This window comes from Mchenga conophoros, linkage group LG8 (assembly GCF_057382185.1).
Source record: "Mchenga conophoros isolate Kocher_MC1m ecotype Shallow Benthic linkage group LG8, M_conophoros_male_GT1.1, whole genome shotgun sequence".
Taxonomy (NCBI): Eukaryota; Metazoa; Chordata; class Actinopteri; order Cichliformes; family Cichlidae; genus Mchenga; species Mchenga conophoros.
In genome coordinates, this window is record NC_140533.1 from 8,073,345 (window position 1) to 8,095,376 (window position 22,032).

Sequence of the window (22,032 nt, forward strand, 5' to 3'; positions counted from 1 at the left end):
TTAGATCTAAAGCCTTAAAATAATGCTGTCCACAGAGTCATTAGCTAATAAAAGATCATTTAAAAACTCTTAAGAGAAATGATTCTGTTCTGTGAAATGTTTTAAAACCTATGAAATAATAAAAACCTCAACACTTTCTTGGTACACATTCTTTGATCTGTTCCTTTAAAGTAATTCATTTCTGGTAGCAAGAACAAGGAAAAGTAGAAAACATGATCTAAAACAGATAATGTACAAGATGACACGTAAAAACACCAAATGAACTGGAAGGGAATGGGTATAATGCAAGTAAGGGGTAAAGTGCATGATGGAGTCAGCTGGGTGGGTTATATAAGCATCAGGAGTGGGAAGAGATTGAGGGTTGGTAAATGAGATAAAGGGAAGAAGTCGAAGGAAGAGTAAGAGGACTGTGCTCCACGTTACATTAGGTAGCTATGAGCAGAGAACATGTCTAATTTAAATCCAATTACTCCTTGCCTGTTTTCCTGGTTTTAGACCGCCACAAACTAATTGTGGTGAATGAGGTGCTCAGAACTCAACTCATGCTAATCTAGAGCATGCACGCACACACACACGCACATTTTTATTTCTTCACACTTCATTTAAAATACTTACTATTTTAATTCACCACAAGAGTCTGCACTTCTCAATTCACTCCAGCACTCGGAGCTGCTTCTTCACTTTTTGCTTGTTGGAATCAATTATAGGCCTCCGTTAAACCGAAACATCGCTCTTGATTGTAATTGCTGCAATAAATTGTGGTTAATTTTTCTATTACACAGAAACATAGCTTGATTAGAGTCGGGTTAGGGTTTGTTGATTGTGTAAGTACAGGAATTGTAGTATGGGATTTGCAATACAAATAGAGATGCAGTCTTTTTTAGCAATTGGGCCTAAGGATAGGGATAGACACTACAGTGTTACAGTGGTGTTTTGTGACATGAATCTTAGTCTTACATTGGTAGGACTAGAAACAGTTTTTCTAGTGTGCCTCCTCTACTTAGGACATGAGGTCTATCTTGTGGAAAATATGTTAACAGTGTGAAAAACACAGGTATAAATGATAAATTGATGGTGGCTAAATTTTCTTCTTCAAAGCCACGTTGGCACTGAAAACACCAACGTGTGGAATTTCTTTGCTCTAAAAGTGTGCAGTCAGAATGTGTTCTCAAAATAAGGCTAATATTCTAACAACACTTGCAAAGTTGTTGTATCATCTTCATGTTAGTGACCTCTGTGAGTCACTGATTCGAAAGCATTACATCCATATTTGCACTCCAATAATGTTCAACCTGTACTGAGTAATTCGCTTCCTTTTTCTTTTACCATGTCTGCATTTGGGCACATTTGTGAGTCAGAATGGTTTAGCGTCTTTTGCAAATCTCCACATAGTAATGCTTACCGAGACTTTTTGTGGTTTATAACAAAGAGATGACATTATCAAAATGATAACATGTTTTACCCAAGAGGCAACGTGTGTGCAAGTGCCAAAAACTGCCACTTGAGCACCTTCAGGATTAAAAAAACATGTTTCAACCTGGTACCAAAAGGTTGTTTTTGTTGATAGTTTCTCCCTTCATAACAACTCTATGACTACTGAGTTATTTATTTATTTGTTTAATTCATTTTTTAAACAAATCCACCTGGGTGCTGGAGTTAGACACATAGCTGTGTTTATGGCAGATGTCCTAACAGAGGCAGCTGAAACTAGAAGGTCTTCGCTAGGGTCCATTCACTGCTTTGAGTCATTAAACTAAATTTCTTCACTGTGTTTGTGGCTGATTAAACAGGAGTTAACGTTTATTAGGGCTGATGCAGAGATGAGAATTGTCAAAACAAAGTCCAAAAACACCCACGAGATCGTACAGTTCAAACATACTTGGGGAATTTAACAGACCCAGGGACAAAGGAGAAAAGAGGACTATTTATACACTTGGGGCAAACTAGACATAGGTGTAGAGTAGATGATCAAGGCAATGAGACAGGATGGGGGTTCAAGGTCAAAAAGCCATTATCAACCTGATGAATGTCTCTCTTTAAAATTTTAAGGTTTTATTGCTATAGAGAAAAATGTTTGGTAAGTAAGGTAAGTAAATGCAATTTAGTTCTCTAGGAACATTACTTTTGAAAGAGGGTTGGAATTGTTGAAAGAAAGCTTCATTTTGAACTGTGTGCTGGTTAATCTTGGTGGTTAAAAAAAAAATCAAGATTTCTCCATTGGTCTGTCTGATCAGCATTTTTAGAATACATTTCTAGAAAATGGAATACATTCAACACTAAACATGAAGATTTACATTCATCAAGCTGTGATCTCAAGGCTGCTTAGTAATGTAAGCAACAAAGCATGTTGGCAGTGGCATTGATAGTGGTTCAAATTATGAATTTCTGTCAGCCCAAGATTTACACATGATCTTTTATGAGTTGAATAATGCTTTACAAGAACTGTAATTCCCATTGTGAGTTCCCACTGAGCCCGACTGTGTCTTGTCAGCTCTGCTTATTCATCAGCCTTCCCCCCAGAAAACTAGCCAAGTAACTTTGTGTAACTCTATTATAAGCAAACTGTCACAGAGAGCAATAGAGTTGCTGTTCCTCTCTCGAGTGTATTTAAGTAAAAACTTCAGCAATATGTGTCCCATAATCTGGAAAGTGTTTGTGGCACGTCTTATGGAGGACTGTAAAATGTGAGCGTTAGAAAATATGCTTAGGACAGAGAGATTTTTTATGGTTTAAGAAATACCATGTAAGAATTATTAAATGGAATTAAATGTAGATGGATATATTTCGCATTCCCTGTGCCTTTCGAAAGACGAGAGTGAGGCAGAGAGAATAGGACAAATCGTAGAGTAGAAGGATGGACCGTGGCCTATTAAGAGGAGAGTCCTTTTGAAAATGTCTGCGAACAACTGGGAATCCCTAACAAGACCTTAGAGACATGGGGGAACAGTTAGCAGGGTGATATGGAGTGTGAGTAGAGAAAGGGAAAGGAGGGGATGGGTGGAGATAAGAGACAGTATCTACTAGCCAACTTGCAATGGTAACACGACTGTAAAAAAGAGGATTAGAGTTAGGCATGCCCAGGGTCCTCAGTGATCTTTAAGCTCCGTTGTTTCACTCTGTGTCCTGTTGTGTCTCTTTGTTTCGCTGAGCCTCGGTCACTCATGAAAGCTCCTTAAAAGATTGCATATGTCCGCTAAGAATTGTTTCTTCTGTTCTGTTAAACAGACTCATACTTGTAGCAACTTTCTGCTCACTTTGACCACTCAAAGTGCTTTCTACCACAAGCCACTTAAAAACACACAATTTCAGTGCTTTTATTTATTCCTAAGCACTTTTTAGCCAACATTTATAGTCTAATGGATGCGTCAGAGGCAACTTGGGCATCTTCAGCGTCTTCGACATGTAAAGCCAGGAATCAATCCACCTCCTGATTGTTCGGCAACTCTCTCTACCACCTGAGCCGCCAATACCTTGATGACCTGTTAAGCCCAGTAACCATCCAGAGTAGAAAACAGTCTGACTGACAGGTCTGGGAAAGGCCCCAGATGGTTCATGTAGAGGAAAAGTGCATTTCATGCTTACTTTAATGCATTCAGGTAGCCACTTATCCTCTTTTTCCTGCTTTGTCTCTGCTATTTTGCAAATGAACATCCTTTAGATATTCAGTTTCACATTACATTCACCTCCTTCCATTCTTCTAATATTTGTTAATCTAAAGCATTACACATTCATCCATTAAGTGAATGTTACTTTTTTTTTTCTTTTCATCTTCATAAAGCAACGGTGAAGCTGCATGTACACTCATGATTCAGCAGAGTTGACAGCTTTAGTGGCATGTGTGCGATATAATCCTCTGCCCGTGGTATCTTGAGTGCTGTAGCCATGCTTGATGCTTCGTGCTTGTCCATATCTCAGCTCAGTAAATATCCTTATGCTGTGTGTGGATACACATTTACACATACATAAATACAGGCATTTTGCAACTGTATATCCCTTTGGGTCATTCTTTCCCTCTCTATAAGCTGTGAAATTCTTTCTCATGTAATCACAGGTGTAGCAAGATGAAAAAAAAATTTTGTTTGATCGTTCTTATGCTTGTAAAAAGATTTTTCCCACAGTTGTGGACAGAAGTTTGCATATATATATTTAATACTTTCTTTGAACTTTTTTTTTCTTTCCAAAGAATTACCTTTAAAAAAAACAAGTATTGTGTTCACAAGTTTGAATTTATTAAGAATTTCCTCTAATGCACACAAGGTCAAAACTATACTTACATGTTCAAATATATACATGCAATTTCACTCATATTTGGTTAAATCTCCCTTAGCAAGTTTTACTTTGACACTTGATACCCATCAGTGTATCTTTCCTGTATTTAAATAAAACTCAAGATTTGCTTTTGTCTTGGAAAACTCGCAGCATAAATTTAACTTCTGAGATTTTTTTTGAGTAAATGATTCCTCTACACAGCATGCTACGACAAAATGTAATAATTTTAGTTAAAGTTTCCAAACCTGGAACTAGGTAGACTGCAATACAGTTGCAGACTAAAGCTGACAAACACATCTTGTTTGGTGTTACTTACACTCTCCTTTTGTAGTCTAGGTTAGTTTAAATCAATCAAAAATAATGTTTTGAAATGTTGTGCTGAAAATGCTACAACTTTGTGTGTCCCATGCCTCCATATTGGTGACCCTACCTTGAACACGCATCGAACCATGGAGTTCGCCCTGGACGGCCAGCTACTGCCGGCCCTCTAGCTCCTGCTGTGGCTATGTTTGCTGTGGCTACGTTTGCCGTGGCGCTCCAGTTGCTGGACTTCTGGCTCCACGACCCCTCGTCATGGTTTGTCCGCGTGGAGGCTCAGTTTGCTCTCCCCGGCATCTCGGCTGACGACACGAAATTTCATCATGTGGTGGCATCGTTCAACCTGCTAGCCACCCGCCGTGCGATGGCCCTCCTCCGGGACCTGCCCGTGCAAGGGAAATATGTCACCCTTAAGGACCTACTCCCGCGGCGATACACCCTCTCCGGTGCGGAGCAAGCCAAGAAACTTCTTTCCCTCTCCAGGCTGGGCAGAGGCACGGCTCTTGAACTCACGGAAAACATGTTGTCCTTGCTCGGTTCGGACGACGGAGGATTCCTTTTCGTCCATCTCTTTACCAGACAACTGCCTGTCACTGTGAGAACTGGCCTCGCCAGCTCCCCGTTTCTAGCGGCGCAGGAGTACCGCTCCCTGGCTGAAGAGGCAGATCGCATCCTGCTGGTTTCCCACACATTTGGAGTGCATGCCTCGGCCGTGGATCTGCCGGCGACACCCCCAACAGCCTTCTCCAGAGCGGACAAGCTGGCACTAACGGCAGGAACCGCTACACACCGCGGGAAAGATTTTTGTTTCTACCATCAGCGTTTTGGCGCCAGAGCGCGTTGCTGCCTGCCGCAGTCGCTGACGATATGGAAAGGCTGCTCTTCATTGAAGACTCACGCTCCGGGCGCTGTTTTCTGCTGGACTCTGGCTCCCAGAAGAGCCTCATCACGCCCACCGCCGCGGACCGCTTAGCAGCAGGCCACGGACTGCAGCTGATTGCGGCTAACGGTTCTCCTATTGCAACTTATAAAGAAAGACGAGCCTCATGCTGGAAGACACGCCGGTGTGGGATGGCGGTCCACGTTTGCTTTGCGACGTGTCTATGGGTCGCCCGTGCCCCGTCGTTCCCCTTTCGTGGCACCGTCGTGTTTTCGACTCCATCCATGCTCTCTCTCACCCGGGCTTACAGGCTTCGGTCAAGCTGGTAAGCGACAAGTTTGTTTGGCCGGGCCTGCGGAAAGCGGTAAAGAATTGGGCTGCTGCGTGTGTTCTGTGCTAACGCTCGAAGGTCCACAGGCACACTCAGGTGCCCCTCGGACCATGTGCACGACAATTTGGTCGGACCACTCCCACAGTCACAGGGTTTCACACACCTTTTGACTGTGGTGGATCGCACCACCAGGTGGCCAGGGGTGGTTCCCCTGGCTTTCACGACAGCAGAGGTGGTGGCCAGGGGGTTTCTTTTGGATTTTGGGGGCCGGCAGGAGGTAGTTTCAGTGGACCAACTTAAGCCTGCACACATTCTGCAGGATGCGCCTGTGGTGCCAGCCCTCCGCCGCAGCCGCCCACCTGCTGCCGGAACGTTGGACTCTGACCCTCCCTCTGTGATCCCACCGTGCCCGTCGGCGCTTGTCCGGCAAGCGGAGGGTTCGGCCTGTCCTTCCCGGCCTGGTGAGCCCACAGCCAGTTCTCGGACTCCGCGTTTCAGTCGTTCTGGACATTTGATTAAGCCCCGGGTCCTGGACTAGTGGACTGTTTGTTTGGGTGTTCGGGGGGCTGGGCATGTGTGGCAACCCACTAGAGGGCTCTACTCACACCCAAGCTTGGCGGTGGTGGATTTAAGTAATAATACATTTTTACATTTTTAAAAAAAACTCAAAAGCCAGTTTAAAAAACTTAATATCACATTTTTACAGTGTATTTCTATTGTGATATCATTTTTATTTTAATTATTTAAAAAATACATCATCTGTGGTAGCATGTATAGATATGAAAAAGTAGCATTTCAGCACAACATTTCCAAACATGAAAACTCAATCTTTCATGTAAACTTTTGAAAGGAACAGTAGAAAACTGCTTTAACGAAAGTTTGTGTGCCCATAAATAGTTGGAAGCACTCTAAGCTGAGCCAACATCTCCCTGGCAGTCAAAGGAAGGAAAGCAGTTCTGAGCATTTTGTTCATTGACAGTGCCAAGAATCAATTTGCATTTAGTGGAGAACTGTGTTGAAGAAAATCCTGCATCAACATTACTCCGAACTGCATGCAAATTCTCTACAAGCAGTTCAGTCTTAGTCTGTCTCTTTCAGATAATTTATTTTCAAAGCAACAATTTGGATTTTGTTCCTGTTGGCTGCCTGTGTCTCCTTCCTGTACTGGTGTACTTCTTCATCTGCCTCAGCCAGTATCATGTAATTTTCACTTGGATCTCTTATCTGAAACTGATGAATGGTATCTAGTATCTGGACCTGTTAACATTCTATCGAGGAGGCAAGGCAAGTTTATTTCTTTAGCACATTTTAACAGCAAGGCTATTCAAAGTGCTTTACATAAAATTTCAAAAGACATCAAAGGTAATTTACAAAAGCAGCGTAAGAGGATATAAAAGAGCATTTAGACTAGGGATGTCAAACTCATTTTCCATTGAAGGCCACTTTGATCGCCGAGTGAAACATACATTGTGTAAAGACATTTAACTACACATTTAACTACACATTTAATTCCTGAGACATCTTACTATAAAATAAAGAAGTTCAATTTCAGTTTTTCTACACGATAAATATCTAAAAATACAGAAAAGATTCTGGCAGCTCACTGCCCAGACTGTCCCATATTTATAGAACTTACAGCTTATTGATTGATGAAAGTTTTCTTGTTTTAATTGAAACTTCTATGGTAGAAAGTAAAAAAACAGGAACTTTTCTGTCATTTAATTGTTTATCTGTTACTTAACTACTTTGGTGTAGTAAGAATGGCTATAGAGAAGATTTTTATCAGTTGTATAACTTCTAAAACTTTCTGCCCTCTTCATATTTTCCTTGCTTGCTGTCCTTGTCCTTGCTGGGCTGATTGTGGACCCTGGGCCTTATGTTTGACACACTTGATTAGACATTAAAATAGCTATATAAAATTAAAACAGTCATTTTTTGTGAAGTTGCAAGAAGAATGAAGTAGTTATTAGTACTAAAGTTAGAAATTAGTAGTTATTTTCTTTAACCCTCTAGGGTCGACGGATGCACGAGTGCGTCAAAATCACATGACCAATTTAAGACAACAAGATGGAACGATGCACAGCCTCCATTTCAACTTGTCAAAAGTGTGGACTGCAAACTATATACCAGTTTTTGAATTGTGTTGATAGGCCATGTAAAACGAGAGTTATGATAAAAGAAAAATACACGCTATCTTTGTGTCTGAATAAAATGGTATAAACAGTGTTTTCTAAGGACAGCGCTAGCAACCACTCTCCCCTTTGGAGCAAAAAAATTTTTTTTAAAGAAAAACACCCCTTTCCTATTGGTGTTAAAGTGTACCATGTCAACGAATCACAAAATTATATGTGGCATTTGGTTGTTTAGGAAGAGGGGGTAAGTTTTAGGAATGACACCAGATATGAGGTATGAGGGCTGTGCTGAAGAGAATGATACCAAACAAAGCAAGATGAACAGTTTTTAAAGGTGAAATATAGAAGTAAAATCAAAAGTAGTCAAAAACGGCCAATTATACCCTGGACCCCAGAGGGTTAATAACGCTTGAATAATTCAGTTCTGCTCACATTTTTTACAGCAGTATGAAGCTAAAATCTCAGTATACAAAGATATCCTGTAAACAGAATGGTGTTGTTGGAAAGGCTAAGAAAAATAATTGAAAACTCACTTTGTTCATTTTGTGCTGAAATTAAAAGACATACAGATATGTTCTAGCTGATCAGTCTTTCACACACAGAGCTAGTATCCATACACGTGCTGAAATTCACACAATTTCCCATAGTGAATTAGAAAGAAGCAAAATTTTAGACCTTATTTCCAATTCTGGCCCACTGTACGACTGAGAGCTAATGAAACACCTCAGATGGAGTCCAGCAGTCTTTCATCTCACACATCCAGTTAGTGGCTAGTGGTTCTCAGGGGCACAGATGTACTGTTCATCTGCCTTCCAGTGACCCTGAGTGTAAAGCCACCTGAAACAAGAGCCAAGCTCTCTGTCAAGGATTAAATTAGTTACATCTGACAAGAATCTAGATTTCTTTTGGTTCAAAGAAAAGTTCATCTCTATTATTTTTTCTGCTTTTGCAAAAGCAAAACAGAATGTAAATCTTTTCTTATGAGTCGATATTGAGTATTGACAAAGGCCGATTATGATAATATAATATTTTTATTATAATTATTATTATATAATAATAATTTGCAGACATCTGTAGTATTCTGATTGATAATAATAATAATAATGGATTGGATTTATATAGCGCTTTTCAAGGCACCCAAAGCGCTTTACAATACCACTATTCAACAACCACATATTGTTGATGTAAGTTGATACAGATTTGAGCAGGTAAAATTCACCACAATATGCTTTGTTTAATCTATAAATATAATAATTTACAGTATATTAGAATAACCTTCAGTACACTTTTGATCAGGATATGTTTTTCAGTGCACACATAAACAAATATGTTGGACTGATTATCTCTATGCTGGACTATTGATGTTTGTTATTATCAGGTTTTATCGATCTTATAATTCCCTAAAAAGCCCCCAGCTTTGAGAGGATGAGAGTTCATTTTGCTTGTTTCTGTTTTCTCCCATATTAGTTTCTTGTCATTGGCTCCCAGTTAAATCCAGAATTGAATTCAAAATCCTTCTCGTCACATACAACATCTTGAATAATCAGGTCCTGTCATACATGCACATGATCCTAACAGAGCACTCTGGTTCCCAGAGTTTCTAAAAGTAGAGCCTTCAGCTGTCAGCTCCTCTCCCATGGAACCAGCTCCCAGTGTGACACCCTCTCTATTTTCAAGATTAGGTTTTTTTGATAGAGCTTGTAGTTGGGGCTAGATCAGATGTCCCTGAACCATCTTCTAGCTATGCTGCTTCAGGCTCAGAATGCTGAAGGACTTAATAGGATACACTGTGCACTTCTTCTCCGCTCACCTTTTTTACTCTTCACATATTTTTACGCCACTGCAGCATTAATTGTAGTCTCCTCTCTCCCTCACCCTGCTTTGTCCCGTCTCCCTATGTTGTGGTTTCATTTGTCTTCTCTTTTTCGTATCGTTTTCCTCTTACCCCCCCCAACTGGTCACAGCAGATGGCCCCTACCTGAGCCTGGTTCTGCTACTGTTGAAATGGGGCCGTCTGATTGTTGAGGTTTTGTCTGTCTTATTGTTGGGTCTTTACCCTACAATAAAAATCGCCTTGAGGCGGCTTTTGTTGTGAATTCGTGCTATATAGATAAACTTCAATTGAATTGAATTGGAAACTGAATGTAATTAAATAAAGACAGGATCGAAAACGGAGCGCTCACTGATAACCCAGTTGTTGCAACAGCAAAATATTAAGTTAATTTTAATAAATGAATTATTATAAAGGTAAAACAGTGAAAGTTTGTCATGTCTGCTTTTCCTTCAGTGGACTTGTAGCCTCTCTCATTCACCACCACCCACATTGCTCCACCTCAGTCTGCAGCCCTCCTCGGCTCTGCTCCTCAGGCCTGAAATCAGTTCAGCTGATCTGCTGTGTATTTCACTTTTTTTTGCTCTGATTACTACTTTGGACTCTCTGCTCTGACAGTAGAAATCTGCCCAATTCTCTACACTTCCAGCCCCGGGTCAGCACCGTAGTAACCATTCATCTTTTATCTAACTACAGTGCCCTGTGTATTCATCTATCAATCACATCTAGCTGTTTCTTGCTCATGTGTCAACAATGCAGGTGTGCTGTAAATGTAAAGTGCAGCATTTTTACAGTGATTTCTGTTGGGGGTCAAATTCTCTTGGCGGCTTTAAGTAGAGGTGTTTGTAATAATTTGTCATTTTAGCCAGCACTAAAACACTGGATAAGTAATGAAGTATGAGATGATGAGTTTTATACACAGCTACATAAATGACCCTCTTGGTGGTTCTAATATTAACCAAACTAAAGCTAACCGTTGCCGTTTCAAACGTGTAGCACCAGGATGATTCTCCACCCGTGTTGTGGAGCCGTGCTTAACATTCTTCTTTAAATGTGAAGTAGGACACTTATGCATTTTGTGATGTCTTTGATATAATGTTCCCCGTTATATTAGTAAGGGAGGACCTTTGATTGGGCCTTTCCATACAACCAGATCTGCTCCACTGTTCCTCCAGAAAGATCACCCAATCGCTGAAATGTTACTGGAGTAATGAACGACATTCTTCCAAAAAGGTAAAGGTGATTCCTCAGAACATCTTTGTATGGATTTACAGTCATCCTTCCTTCTAAGGAGACAGACCCCCACCCCAGCATAACAGAGCCAGCAGATCCTCTCCATACAGGGGTCAAGGGTTCAAGTCTTTTTCCTTCATTAGTCACCCGCCTGTATATCTGGGATATTTCAGACTACTGGCCTCGTCCTTGTATCACTCATATGTCAGATTTTATTGCTTTAGCATTTCTAACTTGGCGTGACTTTTACGACATTAAAAAATGAGAATCTTCTTTCATCTTAAACACAACAGAAGCTGATGAAGTGTGCCGTAGGTGTCAGGGCCTGATTGAAGAGAGAGGCTGTTAATTCTGCTCAGATCCCAAGGCATTCTCACATCTTGCTGCAGACACAGTTTGATTTAGTGAAGAGGGTCCTGTAGAGACTGTCAGCAGCTGAAAACTGATGCCCAGCTTGACAAAAGACAGAACACACTGCCAGAACAGGCTCGCCCACTCATTCTAACTCGGGTCAGACGGCAAGTGTGTGTGTGTGTGTGTGTGTGTGTGTGTGTGTGTGTGTGTGTGTGTGTGTGTGTGTGCGCGCGTGCAGGCTTATTTTGTAGTTTTTTTCCTTATGTCTGTATTCGTAGCTCTTGTGTCAAGTAATGTGCATAATTTTGGACATTAGCTTGATTCTACATTTTCGTGTCAGTCTTTTTAATTCTCTGGATTTAAAAAAAACAAACTGGGAGAACATCAATGATATTGTCACATTTCAGTAACCTGCTGTGAAACTCCTGATATTCATGCACATGATAAGCTGATTTACACCCCCACCACTGCCACCCACCTAAACATTTCTGCACATTTAACACACCCTTCCTTTGACAGCAGTGGTCTTTGTGAGCAGGACAGTGGGAACTCCACACTGTAAAAACTGTTAAGCGTTAGCTTGAAGAAGACGAAACACCTCAAATATGAGGCGGTCCAAAATTTTAATCCATAGGAAAGCCTCAGATCCTCGTCAGAGCCCTTGTGTGTCATAACTGTTTTTGGAAGGATAAGGAAAGCTTCCAGATTCTTGCTTTTAATGTGGTGTAGGTGATCATATTTGGAGTCTGAGTTTAAACTGAATATTAAGCCTTGCATTAAAATGTGCACTTAGTTGAAGTGTGTTAACTGTTCTGGATATTATATAGTTAAGTGTAGAAAAAGGCAGATTTTGATCTCTGTGAAGAGTTTTAGCTCAATCCTGCTTAATGCTCCCAAATCAGCCGAATCCGTTCCCGTTTCTCTGACCTTCTCCTTCCTCTCAAATGTCTCCTGTCCAGTTTTCTTTCTGGCACACTCACCTCCTCTCATCCTTCTCTCTTGTTGAAAAGATAAATAAATGAACCCAAGGGTAAAGTTAAAGTCACTGGATGACTGGTGATATGAGCAGCACACTGTCACAGAATGTACGTAAAAGCGTGAATTTGTCTGTTTCTGTCCTGGGGCAGAAGTCCAGATGTCAGGTTGCAGTGATGACTGAGCAGCACACAGTGAGCATGCATGTGTGTGTGTGCGTGCAAGTTGGACAAAACAAAAGTGAGAGGGATGGGGGAAGTAATTCTCTTCACGCTTGACTGCGTGTAGAACTGTGATTGCTCTTCCTCAGGTGTGACAGCGGCTCCTGAAAGCACGCATTCGATGCGATCATTGTGTGAGTTTAGCCCCCAAGTTGTGCGGATGCTAAGTATGATAAAATGATTTCCGAAGCTGCGTGTGTGTTTGCGAGTTGCTGTCAGCACAGGTACGGCATGTTCTTTTTAAATGTCTGAGCTCTTCTGCTTTGGCAGAATGAGAGATGTAGAGTGGGAGGGAGCTGTCAGTGTAGGGACATTTAACGGGTGGGAGGTGTGTGTGTGTGTGTGTGTGTGTGTGTGTGTGTGTGTATTTGTTTCAGGGTTGCCCAGTATGAGGGGATTAACCCTGTGGGAGTTTGCACTCTCATGTGTAGCCAACTGTGCTGTCTGCTACAGCTTCACACACACACACACGCACACACACACACACGCACAGGTCGTTTCCAGCACCGAGGGGTCTGTGCAGATCGTGTTGTTGTGACACAGACAGACTACTGAGCGACCTTTAAGTTGAGGCCACGTGGCTGGATGTGGTCTGAACCCAGGGAGGGACGGCATGAAGCCAAAAGAAGAATCAAGTCAGGGTGGAAAAGGTTCAGTTTGGCAGGGAAATCCTCCTCTGGTCGCTATGACAACGGTCACACCAATATGAACACACTCCATCATGCTTCTTCCCAGTCTTCCCCTGATTTAATGCCCAAAAATGTTTGTAGACAGCTCTCTCCGGTGCTCGGTGTGATGTTTCCACAGTGCCAAAATTATTTATCATCTGAGCTTCTTCAAACACGTAAGCCTGCATGAATTTTGAGAAGATAAGATGTGGGCAGCATCCTTTCATGCTCCCCTTAAGGAAGAATTTTCTTTACCACACAGCATATTTAGTAATAGACACAGAAGTAGTTCAACACAGCAGCACGGTGGTTAGCACTGTTGCCGCACAGCAAGAAGGTCCTGAGTTCAATTCCAACATCAGGCCGGGGTCTTTCTGTGTGGAGTTTGCATGTTCTCCCCGTGTTTGCGTGGGTTCCCTCCGGGTACTCCGGCTTCCTCCCACCGTCCAAAGACATGCAGCTTGTGGGGATAGGTTAATTGGATAATCCAAATTGTCACTAGGTGTGAATGTGTGAATGAATGTGAGTGTGAATGGTTGTTTGTCCCTGTGTGTTGGCCCTGCGACAGACTGGCGACCTGTCCAGGGTGTACCCCGCCTCTCGCCCTATGACAGCTGGGATGGGCTCCAGCGCCCCCCGCGACCCTGAAAAGGATAAGCGGAAGCGAATGGATGGATGGATGGATTTGAGCGGCGTAATCTATTGATAGTTTTTTGGCTTTTGAAGTGCAGATGGCTATCGGCACAAATGAGCATCTAAATGGCTGAGTGGAGCACTTGGGGAGCTCTGAGACAGCCAGTGAATGAGAAGGCTCATTGAGACTGGGTGAAGAGGATGCAAACAGTTCCGCATGGTGGCCCGGGTGAGTGCTGGCTGGCACGCTTACAGAAGAGGAGAGTCTCCTCCAGCAGACAATTTTGTCTAATGACTAAAGAACAATTAGCGATGAAAGCAGGATCGGGAGTACCTGTGTGCTCTAGTTTATTACAGCCACCTGTACATGTGGACATGTAACAGGGTGCAGCATTATTGTACGGAGTGGATCACAGTACACGGATAAGCTCACATTAACATGTCCTACACACCCCCACGTGCACTCGCATACTACAGGTTGAATTAATCGGAATAATAACAATACATTATTGATGACTGTGTCAAAACAGCTGTAGATAGAAGACCAAAAACATACATCTGTAAGGCAAAGAGCAGGATTTCTGTTTATATCTATACTGTATATTGCAGTGCAGTGTCAGTGTGTGTATTAGCATTATTAATCAGTGTTAATAATGTGTGAAGTTGATTAATGTGCTTCACATTGCTGTATGCACTTCAGAGTTACTGCCTATTTCAATTTAAATATGGATGTTTCTAGCCACTGGGTAACCCATAGGAAGATGAAGGACCATGATATTTTACTGTATCATTATTTATGTTTAATTCATACTTCATACTGATCATTATGTACTCTGTGAAGGGATGACATTTCTAATATTCCCAGATCACAGTTCTGATATATTAATGTTGTTTTATCACTGATACCAAAACAGTGTTTCGATCTTTTTATTAAATGCTTTGCTAGCAGCTCTAAGAGTTAGTACTGCAGCACAGCAGCATTTAAGGAATCACAGGGACAGCTGGGTAATGCTGATGATTAGCAGGTTTGTGTTTAACAGGTTTGCCATTAGAGTTGAGCATGTTAGCAAATTTGGACTAAATGCAAAGTACAGCTGACTTTGATGGGAATGATATTCATTGTCAACCATATAGTTGTGCAAAAGGGAAGTGTCGGAGGGTAACTGGACTCATTAAGATGCATCATCTAGGAATTATACATCTCTGTGAATTGTATCAGTATCTGAAAGTGACGACCTTAACAATTAGGAAAAAATCTATTAAAGACCTGACACAATATCAGAGAGATGCATCAGTTGTTTACTGAGCATTCAGCACAATGGTCTCTGTCAAATGGTGGCTGTCAAGAAGACATTCTGAAGGAAGGGAAACTGGGAGAAAAGGCTGAGGTATCCCACATTACACAAGATCTGGACTAACAGGACTAAACCAATGTCGGCAGGAAGTCAGCAACGATGTACAATAGTGAGTGTCTACAGCCATCTGTAAGACACGGTGGAGGCTCTGTCATGGTTTGGAGCTGTTGTTGGAGAACTTGTCAAAATTGATGCAATTTATCAATCTAGGAAAGTACTTTCAGATTTTGACCCACCATTCAATACCAACTGGGAAGGATGTGAATCGCAATGGCTGCATTTTTCAGCATGACAGTGTAAACACACGGTCAGTGCAGGAACAGCGAATCTGGATAGAAAAGCACACTATCGAACACTGTCAGTCATGGATTGGCCTCCCCGCCTGGACCTCAGCACTATTGAAGCAGTGCGGCATCTCGACAAAGAACACAACAAAAGGCAGTCGACCTCCAAAGAAGAGAAAGGGGACGTCTGGAGAACTATTCCTGAAGACCCATAAGACTACTTTGGGGGATTTCCTTACCTGGATGATTTTGCATACATCAAGATGTTCCTGAAGACTGCCTGAACAAACAACAGGAAAGCTTTCCTAAGATAGTTCAGGCTGTGCTAAAGGATAAGGTGGTCATTTGTCTTACTAGCAAACGTACAATTTATTATTGGAAAAACAAACAAGACCTGATTAAGTTCATCTGCTGTGTGGATAAAACAGTGCAGAGGTTTAACCTACCTGGCTCAAGCTTGTCTTAGATGTTTATATACTGCAGATACTCTGTCGATCATTCAAACCTGTAACCAGTGTTTGTTTCCTATACTGCCTCTGGTTGTCAGCTTATTATACCGACGGTCATGTCAGTCTACTCAAGAAGTTTCACCTCTACCCTCCTGCAGTCGTCCGATCTCGTCTCCTTTCTCCTTCCTTTTCTCATTTTTCCCTCCGCTCCTTGTTTGTATTGTCATTTCTCGCTCCGTTGTGAACCAGAGGTGGTGCAGGGCCAGGAGGAAATGACACGTGTCTGACAGGAAACCGCCCAGGGACCAGACAGGGCAGCTCTCTTTAACTTCGCTCTGCTGCCTGTCCAACACTGCAGTGACACACAGACATGCACAAAGACAGGCAGCCGGTTTTTCTCTCTCTGGTGACCTGAAGCCCAAATTCACATTCTTGTGAATACATACTTAAATTATTTGTTTGGGTTTTTGTCTTTTTTTAAAGCGTCATTGCTGCAGGCAGGACTGGTGAACCACGCATGTATCCCCCACACAGACACACACATAATAATTTCTTGACTTGGTGTGGGCATGACAGCATTGCAGCCACTGACCCACGTTTGAATGTGGTGTTTTTGGGAGGGTTATTTTGGGTGAGTGTATGGGAGTAGTACAGCTGTATTAAAGGAATAAAGAGAGCAATCATGATCAGCACGAGGCCGCGCTGTGTGCCGAGATGATGCGTTGACACAGAAATGGTTTAAAGATGTAATTACACTGAACATCTTTCTCCCGGACAGTAACACTCTTCTTTAGTGACTGGACTGCTGCCACACAGATGGAAGTAACATAAAAATGACAATCCCAATTACTCAAACCATTTTCACGCTTGGCCAAATGGCGACAACTGACTTTCTTTTTTTTTTTTGTTCGTATTAAAACAAATGGTTTCTATTTACTGTTCCAGCACTCGTTTGATTTTTCTGCTTCTCAGCTGTAATTCCTGTGTCCCACACACAGAATTCCAGTTTTCCATGATGCTAAAACAAAATGTGTGTATGCATTAGGAATTAGCATACAGGAGGGGCTAGCTTCACTGAAATCACTGCCTTTGAGCAGATGCACAATACTTCAACTCAGTTCACTTTTATTAATTTACAAGCATAACAGCATGTCTTCTGTTTGATGTCAGTGAGAGCAGCATACTAATATGGTCATATCAGGCACATGTCAGCATAGAAGCCACACCCCAGAGTAGAAGCCACACCCACCTGCTGTTCAAACCTTTTGTCTTTGAGGGACAGCCAATCAAAAGAAGCCTGATTTAAAGCGAAGACCATAGGAGTTAAAGTGGCTTGTTTGAGACAGAGGATGGTCTACCAAGTACTAGCTGGAGATGAGATGTTAACTATTTTAACTGGAGCTTGGATTGAGTTTAATTAACCTCTCTTAATCCCGATTTGTTAATTAGAGATTCAGCACGTACGCTTCTATATGCAAACATTATCCTAATCTTGAAGCATAAATGTTATCATAATGGCGAACTGATTTATGGTCAAAGAAATGTTTACTGCACCTTGTTGATCAGTTCTGTCCTTGTAATCTGATGCCACATACTTTTTGCTTGGCTCTTTCAGGTCTTGATGCTCGCTGATGGGGACACGGAGAGTTTCCTGTGCCAGCGCCTGCCCGTCCTCTCCTCCATGTCGCAGCTGCGCGGTGTAGCCACAGCCTACGTCTGTCAGGACTTCACGTGCTCTCTGCCCGTCACCGACCCACAGGAGCTCCGCCGGTTACTCCTGGACGGAACTACAAACACGCAGATAGAATGACAGCTGAATAAACTGACCGAGCATGTTATCCTCAAAAACTGCTCTTCTAAGACCTGCAGCTCAAGCCTAGTTCTTTTTTTGTTGGATGTGGCTAGTGAGTCCGGCTTTGCCATCACTGGATGGCGGTGCTTTAGCAGCTGATGTTGGTAGGGGTAGGGCTAAGGAATCTTGAGGGTGTCGTCCTGCTAGCCATTCCACATCTGTTACTCCAGCCTGTTCTTTATCAGCAATACCAGGTATTACCTCAAATATCAGCTCCAGGTTTTAATTCAAATCAATGTGTAGAAATGCTCAGATGAGCTAAGCAACAGTGGCAATCTGAAAAACCTGTAGCAACTTTGCAAAAAGTTGTAGCTTTATCGTTACCCCAGAAGATCCCTAATAGAGGATAAGCTGAGAGCCCTTTAAATGAACTGGGCCGATAACATTTTGCAGAGGGACCTCTCCGGCATGCGTTCCAGCTCCTGTGTTCACGACACACGGATTTGACAGAGCAGACCTGCCTGGCGGCGGTTGATTTGTGTGTAACCGTGTACATACATTTTAAAAACCATTGCATATGATGCTTTTATCTGTGAGGAGCGAGTCTACTGAAACTGTTGCACAAAAGATCCGCCTTGTGAATGTTGTCTTTACCTTTAGACATCATAAAAAAACAGAGCATGTATATTCACAACCCCCGAATAATAAATCTATTTCTCCTACAAGCAGTGGGTGTTTGATTTTTGGATTGATGCTTCTGTTTTGTTTGAATGTGCTGCGTTATGTAATGCAGCTATAAAGGTGCCCAGAATAAGTGTCATTTTTGTGGTGTTCGTTTTTGTCTGTGACGTCCAAGATGGGGAAATTCCATGAAGGAGTGAGTGAGTCTGTCCCAGCAGCGTTTTTCTTCTCTGTACTATAAATACTCGTACAGAGAGAAGCCGTCAGTTGTGTATTCTCTTGCTGTCTGTTTCCCGCTGTAGGCTGGGCCAATGTAATGTAAACATTGTGTGAAACACTTGGGAGTGTGTGTATTACTGCGTGTGTTTTAGGGAGACACAGATGGACCGCCGATGTCGAGGCAGGCAAGTCTCTGAGGGTCGTCCTCTGGGCTGCGGAAGCAAAGCGAGAAGAAAAAGACGAGAGGAGAAATGCAAAGTTTCCGCAATGGTGGCGGCAGATTCGTGTCCTTCACCTCGCATCCACCGCTGTCCTTTAACAACACGCAGACCATCTGCACTTGTTTACTTTTGTCTCTGTACTTTTGTCAGCCAAGTCTCCGCCCTCCCCTCCTTTTTTTCGTGTCACCTTAAGATTGAGGAGGGATCATATTGGCAGACGGCTGCTTCTGTGGAAGAAGAAGTAGCCAAGAGGAAAACAAGGCTGTGGGGAGGAAGAACATGAGGCAGAGGGAGAGAGATTTGAATGAAATGTCCCAGCATCACTTTTCTTAACTTATCAGATTGTGAGCGGTTGTTCTTTCTGTCTGTTGAAACATTTGGATGCTCCTTTTCTTGTATTTCCACACCGCTCTCTCTCGCTTGCTTCCTTCTCCTCCTTTTCCTCTCATCTTCTCCCAGGATTGGACCCCTCTGTCTTGGTGGCATATACACACTGGCCATTCCACTGCTGTGCCATTGGCATTGAAAGCATGTTGGAGCCTCTGTCTCATTTATTGAATCCTAGTCTACAAGCACACACAGTCCCCCTCCTTCCATCACTCCTCTCATTATTGTTCTCCACTAATTGTTTTGATGAGCTGCACAAGCTAAATTTTAATTAGCACTGAGATTAGTGTTTGACCCCAGCTAACCTGACGGCCCGCTAATTATGAAGTTGTAATCTGCATGCCTCAGATCTTAGTCATGATATGAATGATAAACTTGTACATTTTGAGCAGCACCTTTGTAGAAAGAGGCTAAATGGAGTGCATACGCAAAAGGCATGACACAGTAATACAGCCGTGCACATAAAGGAAGAGATGTTTTAATAAGGTTTTTGTTAATCGTTTTTTTGAAAGATATTTTACTCATTTTTAAATAAAAATACTTAATCTGCACTTTTTAATTAAATTTTAATTTAATTTCTATAATATATCACAATTTATGAGATTTAGTTTCAAATCCACAAAAAAAGAAGACTGGTTTCTAAGTCTGCACATACAGAGGGAGGAAACAATTATGTGATCACCTGCTGAATTTGTTAACTTGCTCAGTCACAAAGAAATGAACAGTCTCTAATTTTTATGACAGTTTCATTTTAATAGAGAGAAAGAGAAAGAATATTGACCAAAAATCCAGAAGGAAAAACACATTACATAAAGGTTATGACACAAAGAGCTCCATTCCCACAGTCAAGCACGGAGCTGGAATAACATCTAAAGTCGGGGCTGTTTTTCCACCAAGGGTACGACAACTTCACCGCATTAAGGGGCCAATGGACCAGCATGTGGCGTAAAGATGGGTCTTCTAACATGACTAAAGAAGAAGCCCATTAAAGTTATAGAGTAGGCTAGCCAGTGTCCACACCTCAATCCTATAGAAAATCTTTGGAGGGAGCTTCAAGTTGCTAAGTGATAGCCATGAAAGGATTTAAAGTTTCTGTAAAGAGGAGTTAGCCAAAATCTCACCTGAAATGAATGCACACCTGGTGGTCAACCTCAAGAAATGTCTTCCTGCTCTGCATGCCAACAATGGTTTTTCCAACAAAAATGTTCACGCGATGTCATGCACATTGCTCAAAAGTTGCATGCTGTTTTGGCCATGATACAGCCACCAGTTGCTAGCTTAAAATGCATATTCCTCGACTGTTTGGCAGTGGTTCTTGTAGGCTTCCTAGAGAGTCTCTCACTGCAGCAAAAACCTCCTAGTCCTTATCTAGTCAAGTCATCTTTATTTATATAGCACATTTAAAAGACATCAAGTGTCGGCCAAAGTGCTGAACAGAGGGATAATATAATTAAAAAGAGTTAAAATAGATAAGATGAAAACATTATAAGACATCCATGTATGTTTGTAAAAAATATGTGTACATGCAAATATGCACATACATGTACAAAAATGTACACATTCACACATAAGCACACATACGTGAACATAAAATACATGTATACGTATATACACATTTCCACAGTTGCCTGTAGATGTTCATGTTTATCTGTAAATAATTGCTAACAACTAGCCTAGCAACAGTAAAAATCTGAGCTAGCAAAGGGCTACAAAAAGGTTTGTAGGACTGGGGCTCACATTGTTGCCATGATTGTCGCACATCCAAAATGACAGATAAGTTAACGTCATGTAGTTAGCGGTTGCATGTCTGCAACCACTTAATAAAAGGGTCGAGCTGCATTGTGGAACAATTTAAAATTGAGTGTTTTATTGGTATGTTTTTTAACCAAATGCTATATAAAGAGAGTTGTGAACCTGTAAATATTTTTAACCAGTCTAGCCTCCTAAAAGGTTTATTAGAGCAGGTGACATGCCTCTCCACTGATAAAAGCTGATAAAAGTTTGGATATGAACATGAAGATGGTAAGACCAAGCAGAGCTGAAACCATCTCAAAGATCCTGTTGGAAAATATGATGATGTACATTGCTGCCATAGTTGCGTTTCCTGTTTTGAATGCGATTTGCATTTTCCAAATGTTTAGAGAGAATTGATGTATATCCTACATTTTGTGTGGGTTGGATGTAAACAATGAAGTGAAGCTAAAATTATAGAGCTGTATTTGTCTTGTTATATAATTCCTTATTATTTAGCGTGCATGTGTTTCGTGACTCCGTTCTGGTTTTTGAACGGACATTAAGTGTGTGGAACGATCTGTGTTTTAGATGAAAGCAAGTGTCTGTAAAACAAGGCTCTCTCAGGTTATGTGTGTCTGTGTGTGTGTGCGTGTGCTGTTGTCCTTGCTATCAGACATGGCTGCTGTGTTTCAGTCTGTGTTATAATGAGGCCACAGGGGGCCGGGAACAGCAACACACCAACTTGGAGGAAAGGAGGAACATTCAGCAGAGGGGGAGGTGTTGCGTACTTTCTGTCACCCAGCTCACGAGTCTTAAGGTTTTCTCTCCACTCCTGATGTGTTCTTACAGGACATTTCATTTCTCAAACTGTTTAAGATGCTTTGTTTAAAAGGAAAAGAAAAATCTTTGAGAAAAAACTTTCTTTTTAATAAAAATAAAAATGTTGTTGTCACTTGTAAATAATTAGATACGTGCATTGTGTGTTTATGTGAATCTGTGAAAACACTTCAGATATCTGAAATATGGAATCAACACTGTAAATGTGTGTGTGTGTGTGTGTGTGTG

General features: G+C 41.7%; 1 protein-coding gene across 1 annotated transcript in view; it reads left to right on the forward strand.

The window, feature by feature from the left end:
* spata20 (spermatogenesis associated 20) overlaps nucleotides 1-18,450 on the forward strand; it is a 53,533-nt gene extending 35,083 nt beyond the window's left edge. The window contains exon 16 of the mRNA XM_085283807.1: nucleotides 17,549-18,450. Coding sequence (XP_085139933.1) covers nucleotides 17,549-17,743 — 195 coding nt within the window. The 3' untranslated portion in view covers nucleotides 17,744-18,450. The remainder of the gene's footprint in view (nucleotides 1-17,548) is intronic.
* The last annotated feature ends 3,582 nt before the right edge of the window (nucleotides 18,451-22,032 follow it).